The sequence below is a fragment of the Uncinocarpus reesii genome, genomic scaffold (assembly GCF_000003515.1).
Source record: "Uncinocarpus reesii 1704 scaffold_3 genomic scaffold, whole genome shotgun sequence".
Lineage (NCBI taxonomy): Eukaryota > Fungi > Ascomycota > Eurotiomycetes > Onygenales > Onygenaceae > Uncinocarpus > Uncinocarpus reesii.
The window spans coordinates 1,774,449-1,787,772 of record NW_003052498.1 but is presented as its reverse complement, the minus strand read 5'-3'; the positions used below and the strand labels follow the sequence as shown (position 1 = coordinate 1,787,772).

At 50.8% G+C, this 13,324-nt stretch overlaps 4 protein-coding genes across 4 annotated transcripts; 3 read left to right on the top strand and 1 right to left on the bottom strand.

The window, feature by feature from the left end:
- Positions 1-1,423: 1,423 nt before the first annotated feature.
- On the top strand, positions 1,424-5,613 carry UREG_05383 (uncharacterized protein; the record flags this gene model as incomplete). Its single annotated transcript, XM_002584648.1, has 2 exons — positions 1,424-2,089; positions 2,158-5,613. The coding sequence occupies 2 exons, from the start codon at positions 1,424-1,426 to the stop codon at positions 5,611-5,613; spliced, it is 4,122 nt and encodes a 1,373-aa protein (XP_002584694.1).
- A 1,351-nt stretch (positions 5,614-6,964) lies between these two features.
- Positions 6,965-8,410, top strand: UREG_05382 (uncharacterized protein; the record flags this gene model as incomplete). The annotated part of the gene is made up of 2 exons (XM_002584647.1): positions 6,965-8,199; positions 8,278-8,410. The coding sequence occupies 2 exons, from the start codon at positions 6,965-6,967 to the stop codon at positions 8,408-8,410; spliced, it is 1,368 nt and encodes a 455-aa protein (XP_002584693.1).
- A 736-nt stretch (positions 8,411-9,146) lies between these two features.
- UREG_05381 (uncharacterized protein) lies at positions 9,147-10,226 on the bottom strand (the record flags this gene model as incomplete). Its single annotated transcript, XM_002584646.1, has 1 exon — positions 9,147-10,226. One exon carries the CDS (start codon positions 10,224-10,226, stop codon positions 9,147-9,149), a length of 1,080 nt encoding a protein of 359 aa, XP_002584692.1.
- A 1,753-nt stretch (positions 10,227-11,979) lies between these two features.
- Positions 11,980-12,939, top strand: UREG_05380 (uncharacterized protein; the record flags this gene model as incomplete). The annotated part of the gene is made up of 2 exons (XM_002584645.1): positions 11,980-12,034; positions 12,098-12,939. 2 exons carry the CDS (start codon positions 11,980-11,982, stop codon positions 12,937-12,939), a joined length of 897 nt encoding a protein of 298 aa, XP_002584691.1.
- Positions 12,940-13,324: the final 385 nt, after the last annotated feature.

Sequence of the window (13,324 nt, the reverse complement as noted above, 5' to 3'; positions counted from 1 at the left end):
ACGCTTCCGTCGATTCTTGCGGTAAACCCTGGGGTCTTCACGGGGTAGAATCATCAGGATGCGATCGGGATAACTAGTTAACTACTGCTTCGCTGCCCAAAGTGGTGCTCGTCCCCAACAGGCATCTTAGGCGACATGATGCCGCAACTCTGCAGCTCCCAAGACCGAAGATAGTCTCTGGCCAGGCCCTCCCGGCGAGCATGGACGACACGGTGGGATCAGCCCCAAGGCCTGGCGACCCGGCTCTCTCCACAAACTCGGGTTCCTTGCAGAATACGGCCTCGATTGGCCCCGGCGACGTCTGCCAACTCCCGCCACGACTCGCTCAGATCCGGATCGCTTCTCCTCAGCCGACCAGAGGGATTAGCGACCTCTGCACGATCACTGGCTGGCGAGGGCTGGAGCCTTTGTGCCGGGGTTGATTCGACGGCCGTGATGGAGGGTGCTGTTTGGCCTTTCCATTGGCTGGGGCTCGCACTTTGACCAACACGTCGTCCAGCTGCGCTGCCAGTTGCTCTTCTTCACGTCTTCATCTTGTGACGACCGCCGTGGGCCAAATAACCTTGATTCCCCCTCCGCCAGTCATGGTGCGCGGTGCCTGGCAGCTGTCCGTGCCGGAATGGAAGGGGTTTTTTTTTCTTTCCTTCGAGGCAAACCCACAACGCTGCTCTGGGTCTTGGATCTGAAGCTTGGAATGGATGGTGTTTTACCTTTGCCCTCGCCTTGTTTTATTTGCGGATGGTGTACACTCCTGCATTCGATCAGGGCAGACGGACGTTGAGCTGCCGTCTGTCGTATTGGTCCATCTCTTGATCAACTGCACTCGTCTTCTTTCCATGTGAATCAGATTCTCCCGCTGGGGGACTGCTCTATATTTAATACATGTTTCCTTTTGACCCCAAGCAAAATGGTGAAGTCATCGATTGTCCTCCAGGTCCTCCTTGTCCTTGGTCATACTCCATCGGCCCCATAGAGAGGCGACGGACGCAGTGGCTGGCTACTGCGCAAAACACTGATTCTGTTCCTCTATGGCTTTATGATCAATCGCCTCTCTTTGTTGACTTTCTTGTTTTCTGGCTCCGGAATTGTTCGTGGAAGTCAAAATACGATTGTTGCCATCGCCCGTCTCCCCCTGCTCTCCGGCTAGCTTTGCGAAATTCATTTCCTGGATAGAGTGGCTTGCTTTTTCATTCGTGGAACCCGGATCAAAAGTGTTTTCGTTGTTGCTCGTGGATTTCTTTTCCCCGCTTGATACTCGGCTGGTTTGCAATACCCGTGATATTGAATCTATATATCCATGAGATTTGAAGGCTTGCAGGTTGCATAAGAGGATAGAATAGAACGGGCTTTCAAAATCCCGGGGATGCGGTTTGTAGAGAGCGATATAACTGCATGTTACCTACTGGAATTGAAAAGGGAAAAAATGCTGAGCGCGGAGTCAGGGAGAAAGCGGATGGGGGTCTATCTGGAGGACTGGGACTCGTGCATTCAGATGATGGCAGATGCACCATTCCCTCCCGCTACTGAGCCCATCACCACTCCTCCCTCTCCTCTTCTGGCCGGCAACCTCGTTCCTCTTCCACTTCGCCCCCGTTTGAACTCCAGGAAGACACCTCCCCCTGCCTTTTCTCCTCCGCTGAGCCCTACTCCCACACTGTTCGTTTCCCTACAGCTTGCCGAGCCTGGGAAGCCAGTCTCGGGAAACCTCTCCCTCCATCGATATCGTGAATCGCTGTCTCGCCCTCGTCCAGAGGTGACGGATCCGCCGCCAGCAAGGAGCTTGAAGCGAAAGCCAAAGGCTCTGAACCTCAGCACCGGCTGCGTGCCTCGCACTCCTCCTTCACCTCCTCCCACCCCATCAACTGCTTCGGTCTATTCCGGATCTCCCAGTCCTTTGCCATCGCCAGCACTGTCAGCCAAAATACCCGTTCGCTTGAACGGGGACGATGATGACAGTGTGGCTACTCCTGTTTCCACGAGTGCTGCGCAGAAATCCGCCCTTTTTGCAGGAACATTCCCTGAACCCCAGGCTCTAGGACTTGTTTCTGGCGTGAACGCGACGCGTCCAGATTCCCAGAACAGCAAGCTGGTAAGTGAGTATTTCCCCTCCCTTTTATGCCCCTTTTCTTGTTTATTTATGTTAACAGGTCGCGTCAGAACGCGTTCTGCAAACATATCCGGCAGATTCCTGCCAGACTTTTCTCCCATAACAAGTCCTTCTCTGAAGTTGTTCCGTCTTCTTCTCACCATCAGAGAAGACTGCATCATCGAGGCGTTTCCTTTGAGATCCTAAATCCTCAAAGGCAACAATATTCGCACTCTTGCTCCTCTATCGCAAACATCCAAGCCAAATTTGTCGACCCAGGAAACATGGCCAGTCCCAATCGATCCGGAGCCCGGTCGCGCGCCCGGTCACGGTCTGTAGATACGGAGCGGCAACGAACTCCATCCCGTGCCTTGTTCGACGATCTTGAGACGGCCCATTCGTCCATCACCTCAAGATTCCCAAGATTCAACGGCGGGGCGAACCCCCCACAGTTACAGCCATCGCCAGCCATCGACTTGCCGCCAGACGAGAGACAGGATAAGGCGAACGATATCCAGCAAAGTCGACCTTTGGCATCCTTTCACCGCCGTCGACACAGTGATACAGCTGCTCTGGCAAACATGACCAATTCTAAGTCACATCAATGCACCCTTGCTCGGCATGTGTCAACTGGCTGGTCCCTAAGGGCAAAGAAAGGTCGTGAATTCCCACGGAAACCCGCTAAACTTGTCAAACGCCGGCCAGGCTCTTTTGCTGGACGCAACCTTAAGCATAACCTCCTTTCGTTATCAACACGCAATTCTTCGAGCCCTGTGCTGGGTAGCTACCTTAACCGGCACCAGCCAAACCTGAACGGCATCCGTAATCGCATTGACAAGCCGAAAACGATTGATAACATTATCAAGAACCGACTTAATATGTTTGACGTACGGCTAAGAAACGCGCGAATTTCGGATTTGGAATCAACCGAATCGTGTGCTGATATTGAGAAACATTCCGTAGAGGACGAAGAGCCGCCCACCAACGCCACCCAGGGAGAACACGATACTGAAACGCAGATGCATGAAGGCAGTTCCCGGTGCGAGGAAACTGCCAATTCCCTTCAGGTTGAGGCTTCGACACCCCTCAATAACCCACAACATGTTCCACAGGAACTAGCTCCTCCGGGCTTATACTGCGAGAGGAACGGGGCATCAAGCCCAAACTTTTCACGACCGATTCCTCCTGGAAAGTGGCTATCCTCCCGGCGATTTTCTCCGTTCAAACCGTTATCGCGTTCCAACCGGATTGCAATAGACCGGGACGGTACTCCTTGTCGGCCTTGCTCTACCGTCCACGTCCAATCAAACCAGGAAGAAGAGCCCAAGAACGAACAGACAACAATGAAACTCCTATCTCATCAGTCAGCAGCAGTATCTCGTGAAATTGAACAAGGTCTTTTCCAAGACAGGTCTGATAGCCAGTTTGATGGTGATGAACCTATCGATTTGGGCCCGGGAAGCAGCCAAGGCTCATCGACGCAGCATTTAAGCCAGTACATGGGATCTTCGGCTATTTTTCCTCCCCCCCTGAGAGTCTCGTCAGCCTCGTCACGTCTGTCAGAGCAAGGCCCCAGAAATCCATGCCTTTATGGTGGTCTGGGAACGCGTTCATCAATAAAGAGATATGAAAGCAGTTTTGGGGGAAACAGGACAAACATGCGTGCAGGCTTAGATCAACGCGCCGAGCAGCTAGGCAGTGAAAGAATTCATGAGGCGGACGACGACGCTGATCGTGACTGGGAAACTGTTGCTGGCAGCCAGCAGTTTACCCGTGCAACTGTCAACAACCTGGCCCAGGGCGATACAGAGTGCAGTTTGGCCGATTGCTCCAGCTTCGGCAGCCTTGCCAATGCTGATGAGCACACTGGGCCACCGCTGAGATCATCCAGAATTGGCCTTGCTAACTCCTCTTACAATGCTAACACTGTCAGAACTCCAGCTTATGCAGGGCGCTATTCCCACTACTGGCACCAGGACCCCAGTACCGGTCAATATGTTTTGCTTCCTAACACCAGCTATCGAAACTCTGAAGGCGCGAGGCTCAATGCATTCAGCAAACCAGTCCCAGCCCTTATCGCTTCCACGTCTCGATGCCCAACTCCCTTGCCGAATCGATACCAGCATCCGGCCCCGCTGCGTGATGCCCATACAAATCCCTTCTGTTCCACTCCGCCCTCGCTACATGGCCCGTCTAGTCAGGGCGATGAGCCAGGGAATAGTGCCGGCTATTTCCCCAGCGTTGGCAATAGTAAGTTGACTTCCTCTAGCAACAAAGAAGACAAACACACTTCCCACCGTGGTTTTGGAAATTCTCAACGCGATTCGAGTATCCGAGAGAGTGCAAGAGCCTCCTTTCAGCATTGGTTTTCTGAGTTCGTTGCAAAGGACCCAGCCCAGCGTGCCGTTGAGGCAGCGTCTCCCTTGCACCATTTCAATGCATGGAATTCTCAAAATGGGGGATTGTACAACTCTCTAGATGCCAGCTCTCTTAACGTTTCAAAAATTTCAACGATAAGTACTGACGATGATATCAGTACGCATCCCTTGTCTATAAATTTGAACTACCACCCGTGTTTTCGTCCTTTCGAACAGCCCATTCAGCCACCGAGCCACGGTCAGCTCACCAGAGAGAATTCGGCTGTACCATCACGCTCTCTTTCAACCGATCGCCTCCTTCCTCCCGTGCCGGCTATCAGCAAGCACTCTCCCGGTTCACTATATCACTCAATTCGATCAGCCCGCGATCGCGTCCTTGGGAATACGCACAAAAGAAAATCACTAAATAATGTTCTGCCTACTACAATCCAGGAATCGAACGCACACGATGAACCCGCCGCTCGCCCTGCCTCCACAGGCCTGCTCGAACGCCATATACAGAGGCAAGGAACGATCAAATCAATCTTTACCTCACGCTCAATTCATCTCCGAACGCCAACAATTGGTCGTCGAAGCAGCACTCGCCAAGGTATAAAGCAGCCAACCGCAGACGAACTCCTGCGGGAGCGGTTGGAGCAAATGGATCCTGCTCTGCTAGCGGATTTCTGTCAACCAAGCCCTGCCTCCAGAGCTACGAGAGCAACATGGGTGCCACAACTTCCACCTATTGACAATAGTTTAACGTCTGCGCCTCCGCGGGCTGCCACCATTCGCTCCCCCAACGCCGTTGTTGATGAGCCATGGACACTGCCCGCAAATGCACACTTTGACCATCTTGCATTCCCGGAAGCTCCGCGCCTAGAGCCAGCTCGTAGACGGCCAGCTGCTGGTAATCTAGTTGAACAGCGACGCCTAGGCCGACAAATTATCGGGTGGTGTTTATTAGCCGTGCCACTGGGGTGGATCGTCATAGCAATGATTGGATTCGGTGCCGGGCCCACGGACATTCTAATCCAGCGCAGGTCTGAGGGTGATATCGATGGGTTTCATGAGAAAGAGGAGCTTTTGGCTCGGCGTTTGAGCATTGCAATTGCTACATCCATGTTTTTAGCAGCCATGATTGTCGTTGCTGTGGTCGTGTCAGGGTGATTGGTGTCAAAATTTCTGGTGAAGTGACGAGTTCTGTCTCCCTGCTTCCACTGCTAACTATGTGCATTTGTGCTAATACTTTGTTGGCTTTTAGGCGACGTTTCACCGGGTTTGATCCTTGGAATAATTTCTTACATATTGCAAGTGGGATCAGCTCGGTTCTAACCACTAGTCAATTTTGTTAAAGATTATCTTCAGTGTTTTACTATGCCTACTATTTTTTTTGAAATCACACTGTCGCCTCCGGTTTTTCACCTTTCTAAATACCCTTCTTGATTGAGTATCCCCTTTTGTTTTATTTCCGCTCCCTGTGTTCTGTTCTTTCTATTGCAACCTAATATCGAACGTTTTTGCTGATGGGCTATCCTGCCTCTCATAATCATGGTTTTGTAACTTAACTTTCTTGTCTCCTCAAATCATCGTCTGTGTGAAGTTATACGATCTGTCAGAGTCCCCCAATAGCTTCCATAATCAAAGCTGAGTATTGCACACCATGTTACTATTTTCCTTTCTTGAAACCCCCCCTATAAGGCAAATAAAAGTGATTGTTTTGGAGTTCAAAACTCGTTCCGTCCACCTGCTTACCCTCTCCTTTATCCTTTCTTCCTAGGCTCTATTGCTGTCAAAGAAATTAACCATTCTGACTATCAAGATGAGGCGGAGCACAAAAAAGGAAGCACTGCACGGGTGCATGATCCAACACATTCCTAATCCTAGTTGCATTGAACACCTGTAGATCTCTGGGAAAAGGTTGGTATGACGAAGGGGAACTTTGGGCTGAGAACTTGGGCTGATCAACTGCAGATCTAGCGGGGGAGTGAATAGTTGCAATGATTACTCCAGTCTCATGAGCAACATATTGATTTCTATACGGATATTGGTAGTTGAATAGACCATGACCCTGAGTGTACTTTGTACGGACGCACGACTGTCATTATCAGAAGCAAGGACCGGATTGTCTAATATTGACTACAGCTTGGTCCTAAAGTCAAGCCCCGGAGAGTTGCTACAGCTCATTTTTATTCACGACAGTCAAGCCCGCTCCGAAGGCATGGATGTTATTGTGGAGTATTCAGGGATGCCAGACATCATTGCAGAATGTCACCCACACCATATATTGCAGTATTAGACTGGTTGGATTGCAAACATCCACACACACCAACCCCTCTCAACCTTTGTAACCCGTTGTATCCCGCCTGAATATGAAGTTCACTCTTAAATACCCGCCCTTAGGCCAGCTTCCGTATCTATACCCAAGTGCTTCCCTTGTTGACCTTCCCCCTTCCCAGTGACTGGCAGTCATTTGCAGTTCCAAACAGTGATACCCAGGTCCCCTTTCCTTGCCAGCACGATGCCCGCCGCCGTGGAATTTGCGGCTGCTACCAGCTCTGCTCCAACCACCAAACCGGCCCTTGCAATCCCTCCCAAGCAAGGGCTTTTTCCAAAGCCTTATCGGGCCCTAGACCGAGCGTTTTGCTTCCCGGACGAAAACCAGTCCAAATGGTGGAAGGCAACGGCCCCAATCTTCGCTAGAATGCTCCGAGACGCAGGCTATGACGTTGACCAGCAGTATGAATACCTGACGTTTATGCGCGAACATGTTTATCCGCATCTTCCACCGGCCCTGGGGACAAAACGCGTGTTCCCAAACCCGTCGAGTGGAGATCCGGATTTCGAGTTGAGCATGAATTTTCAAAGATCTAAATCGACGCCACGTGTCTGTTTTTTGCCGATTGTCCGGGGACCCGGGGACGATGATGCTAGTTACCAGCCTGATCCAACTCGGATCTTGAAGACCCTGGAACCGGCGCTTCGTGATGCGGGATATAGTACCAAGATATATGATGCCATGAAGCAGCATATGGTAGCCTCTGACGAGGAGAAAGAGAGTCTCCAAAAGAAGGGTTTGATCAAAGGCAAGATTTACGAAGTGCAGTCGACGGTTGCACTCGACTTTGGCGCGAACGGGCAGATTATGGCCAAGATGTATATGTTCCCGACATTGAAATCTTTTGCCACGAATATCTCTTGCTCCCAGATCTTCTTGGATGCCGTGCGCGCTGTCGACCCCACAGGCCAGCTGTTCCCTGGATTGTCCGCAATTGAGGAATTTTTTGCTTCATCCATCGCAAGTGGACCGGGAGATGCTTCGTCGACGGCTTCTCCATGGAATGTCGCTTTCGATCTAGTGGAGCCGGAGCATAGTCGTATAAAGATTTATGCCTATGAAACCCACGTTGACCTGAAGAGGCTTGAGCATCACTGGACTCTGGGAGGGAAACTGAAGGAGCCTGAGCACTTGGAGGGTCTTGAGCTCATGAAAGACTTATTCAAGCGGCTAAGGATCCCCGAAGGGCACCGCAAAGTGTCGGAAGATTATCCCATCTGGAAAGATCCAGACTCTTTGAATCCGATCGTGGTGAATTGGGAACTGCACCCAGGCAGGCCTGACCCTGTGCCAAAGGCCTACTTCTCCATCCGGGGACTGAAAGATATGGAGAATACCGAAGCTATCACTGAGTTCTTCGCATCGTTGGGTTGGACTCATCATGCAGAAACGTACACTCCAAATCTCCTTTCATATTTGTAAGTCATTATCTTAGTCGAAGTCCTTTTCACAGTCCATGATTGCTGACGTTCGATCCCCTAAAATTCAAATATCAGCCCGAATACCAACCTCGAAGAAACCACCCTAGCTCAGTCTTGGATCAGTTTCGCGTATTCTCGTGCACGCGGACCCTATATAACAGTGTATTGCCAGGACTTAGATCCCACCCTATCTCGTGAGCCGCATTAAGGAGACGGAACGGGATGTTAGCCTCGCATTGTAGGTTGGAAACGTTTGTAGTTGGGATTGGAATAACAAACATAGGGTTCTGCGAGCTCGTGTTGTCAACCCACCATTGTCTTGATAAGTAGTGCGCTCTTTAACACCAGTGTCACGATGGGTAATTTGTTTCATTCCGTTGTCAGAAACCTGACTGCCTGGGGAGGTCTAGAGGTGAATGCCGCGACATGTGGTACAGCGCTCCTGTTAAGGATTTCTCCCCAATTCCCTTCCTTTATCAACTGTTGTAATTCTTGGATATCCGAGCTGGGGTATGTCGAACCTATAGCTCCAAGGAGACAAAATTCTTTGAAATCCAGTACATCCACACGGAATGTAAGGTTGATTGAATTTGTGATAATTCCGCAGTATAAAACAGCCGTCAACCATTAACAGCTGTGCAACTGTCTACAAACATATGTCTAAGCTTCGTCCCAAAATAGCATTGCAACACAAACACCCAAAAGATGCAAGAAACTGAACGAAGAAATATATGTATTTAGGGGGGATCTACCCCACAGTCTGCCGAAATCCAGCGACAAGAAAACATTAAAATATCAAAAAAGAAGAAAGTGATAACAGAATTTCGTCCGCCCAAAACCTATGGAGGAGGGTATATAAGTGTAGGAGGGCAATATGTGTAAAAGGAAATGGTTATGAGATGCTAAACAGAAGGCAAGGAGTAGACACTCTATTGCGAGACTCGTCACGCAAGCGCAAGTTGAGACAGCGGCAGTGGACGTTTGTTTTCCAGCGACTGCAGCTGGTCGGATGCTGGAGGGTCAGTCGCGGAGTCTCGGTGATTCCCTGCTGATTCGCTTTCAAGAACGGCTGTGACGGCTGCTAGAACTAAACTTTTCCGGCGAAGTCCGGTTTGGCCCGGCCTCCCGCTTCTTCGATCGCTGTGCCCATACGACTTGTCAACTTTTGACTTGCCGGCCGACGCAGCGGAAAGTATCGAACCACCGGAAGCTTTTGTGAGATCAGGCTTTTTGTGCTGTCTTCGCGAAGGAGTTCGAGAAGGCGGGAGGGAGCTGGGGTGTTGTTCGTTGTTGACATTGTCATCCGTGTAATGGCGGAAACGCTCGTCCTCGTCGATTATCTGAGCAAGGCGGATTGTGTCCGCCACCGATGTCGAGGCGCATTGCAGGATCGACAGCTTTTCGCGTTGTGATCGGAGAGCGCTTACGGACTGACGATGCTTGCTGGCCTCAATACTCCCGTGCCGTGGGCTGGAGGTATTGGGCGTTGAGGTGTGATTGACAGGGTGAGAATATCTGCGATCCCACGAGGAGCGAGGTGTCGATGTCGGCGAGATGTCAAACGGAGATGTAGCGTATCCGTCGCGTTTTTCACCATATTGCGGAGATATAAACGCGATACTGGGCTTGCGATCCATCCAATTCGCAGACGCGTTGGGCTCGAGGTAGCCAGTTCGGGGGGTTATCGGGTAGCCGCGACTGTCATCACTATCGCTGCTCAGGTCGTTATGTTCCAGTGACTGAGAATCCAGCTTCCGGGTCAGAGATCCGATCGAAAGCCGATGCCGGTCCACGTAGCCAGGAGGCATTGAGGTAGGTGCTGGACCGCGACGGAAAGGGGATCGCGAACGCTTGGTGATTCGTGCGGAATAATCTCTGGGACCTAGTCGCGGAGACGGACACCGTGAAGATAGAGGAGATACCAAGTTGCTCTCACAGTGCAAAAAGCCCTCGTCGTCACGGTTTCCAGGCACGCAAAGGCTGTCGCCGGACGACGGGGAGGGAAACGAGAAACCTTCGAACATGGTGGCCGGAACGGAATGGGTCTTTTCTCACAACAATGGTGTCATACGGAAAGAAAAAAAAGAAGGGAAAAAGGCTGAGAAGAATCTGGCCACGACCGGGGTGGGATGTGGAAGCGTTGAAGAGGCAAAGGCGGTGGTTCCGATGGCCCAAAAGAGACGCCGGCACAAGCCGCGGTGGGGCTGGAGCTGTGGCGCAGCAGGATCGCACTCAGCCCTACGATCTGGCTTAATCAGCACGGGGCTTAGGGGGGTGTGGCCAATCAGAACTGCATGTGTATGGGCTGGCACACTCTCTTGATTACATAAGCCGGTGCAGGCACCGGTATCGGACGAAAACGAGAGTAATATATCAAAAAAAGCAGAAAAATGAAAAGGACAGCAAACAATGAGTATTTAGCCTCAATCCGTGTTGCGCTTTGTAGGGCCCAACAGCCAACACTGGGCCTGCAGATGGCCTGTTTTGTCTGCGCAACGGCGGCATGTTTGAGACCCTTCGATGTAACTTGACCTGTCTGCGGCTTCTCGACCAAATGTATATGAAACAAATCATTCTTGGTGGTCAATATTGCCAATCGGAATGCCCTTCGCCTCCAGGCATTCACATTCAGAATTTCAGCTGCCAGTAGGCGTGCCAGCAGGGGACAAAGGATGCCTGCAGCCAATGGACATGGGGCCCGATGTTTGCACCAACAGCGCCGCTTCCCACCGAATAATACTCTGTCCTTCTCCAGATGCACGGCTTTGAGCACATTTACGGGTGCGGGTACAAAGACTTGGTTTGACTTCTGGTTGATTCAGTCCTGCATCTCCCCAGATCTGCAGGACCGTTGTTTGCATGAGTATGAAAACACAGATCAAATGCCCTGCACGATGGCAAACCCCCGGCTTGACTAATGCACCCTTCCCAACACCGTTATGCATAAAGTCACTGGTCAGATAAGGGGCCCTTGTTCCAATCGAATTTACCCGGACAATCGCAGATCGAGACTCTGGTGACAGCATCTAAAAATACTCCATAATAATGAAGGCCAAACACTTGCAATATCGAAACCAACAATCCTCTCTAGTTAACAGGTGCCTACCGGCTCTGGATTTGGAGAATAAGAATTCTCCTTATGCCCCAACTCTGCAAAGGACAAAAATCCTTGTATAGTCTGCCTATCCCACATGCCCGTAGAGCCGGACTGGGGAGGTACTTCCGATATTTCCGACACGATAAAGAAGCCGTCGGAGCCGACCCGCTATGGCGAACACTGAGAGCGGTCTCAATCATCAATCTTCCCTGGGCCGAAAAACGGCTGTAACTAAGCTGGTGCCTGTGAGCGGAACAAATGATACGAGTTTCCTTAAAAAGCGCCTCAAATCAAACAACAGCCTACCATGCAGTAGATTTTCAGAGTCCGTTGCCATATCATCGCCATGTTCCAACATTGGACTCGGATAGCCTGCGTATCACCTCGCCCAGCTCGTTATTCAACCTTAGAAAGTAAAAGACCGGGCTCATAAGAATAATGCTTGATCTTCACTTGACAAGCACGTCGAAGTGATATGTAGTGTCTCGAAGGCCGTTGAAATTAGGCTCAGCGTTTCCTCCGATGTCATCACGAACTAGTTAGTTAGTTATGCCGAAGCCGAGCATACAAGTGGACTTGTACTCCATTCCACTTGATATTCCCGCCTATACCTAGACCTACCGTGTCGATACCCCTCTATCGTGAAATCGTATTTGATTCAATATCGCTTCCTCGAAATGATGTCTGCGATCTTAAAGAAGCCACTTAAACTCGCTCTGGTGCAACTAGCAACAGGTATGCTTATCCGACCCAATATTGCATTTAATCAAAGCGTTTAATGACCACAGTCCGCATCAGGTGCCGACAAACCTGTCAATCTTGCGCGAGCGCGATCAAAGGTTCTAGAGGCCGCAAAAGCCGGCGCATCATTGATTGTGTTGCCGGAATGCTTCAACTCACCCTACGGCACCCAGTACTTCCCCCATTACGCCGAAACCCTCCTCCCCCTCCCCTCCCACAACTGGAACAGTCGCCATCATTCCATGTCCTATCATCCATCGCGGCGAAAGCCAAGGCCCTATCTAGTAGGCGGGAGCATTCCGGAATACGTCCCCGAAACCAAACAATACTTCAACACCTCCCTGGTATTTTCTCCCACGGGATCTCTCATCGCCACGCATCGCAAAACCCACCTCTTCGACATTGATATCCCTGGCAAAATCAGGTTCAAAGAGAGCGAGGTGCTTTCCGCGGGCAATAAACTGACCATTGTCGACCTGCCAGAGTATGGGAAGATCGGCCTCGCCATCTGTTACGACATCCGATTCCCAGAGTCGGCGATGATCGCAGCTCGGAATGGGTGCTTCTTGCTCGTGTATCCGGGCGCGTTCAACACGACGACGGGGCCGCTGCATTGGTCCCTGCTGGGTCGCGCGAGAGCGGTGGATAATGAAGTATACACGGCGCTCTGCAGCCCGGCTCGTGACATGAATGCATCGTACCATGCTTGGGGCCATAGCTTGGTTGCAAATCCAAGAGGGGAAATTCTTGTCGAGGGTGCAGAGTCGGAAGACGTCTTGTATGCAGATTTGGACCAGGGGGCTATCGACGAGATGAGAAAGTCGATACCAGTTTACGATCAAAGGAGATTTGATGTCTACCCAGACATAAGCAAGGGCGACGTTAAGTTTGAGGAGTGATAGCTATCACATCTAATGAGAACATGTACTTATGATAATGCGAGAATGACACGCATCAGGGTCCCTCAACTACAACATTTATGGTCTCGGGCGTTCCCATTTTTACTGTAGGCGGGTTTCCAACAAGAGAAAGCGTTCAAATTCTACGCTCCTGTAGTAATTCCGTCAGGCTATCCCGGTCAGATTTCAACCGTTGGCTGCAATCGCTGCGTCCTATCGTTAGTGGTTAAATAATTATGCAACACCCCATTGACTACGGAGTACAAGCTAGCAGCATTAGTAGAGTCAGCGTTTTAGGCCTTTCAGGTAAAAAATAGCGTGTTGAATCAGAAGCGTTGGAGAAGATATTTTGAAGATGGACCCTTGAGGACCCGATTATATAATC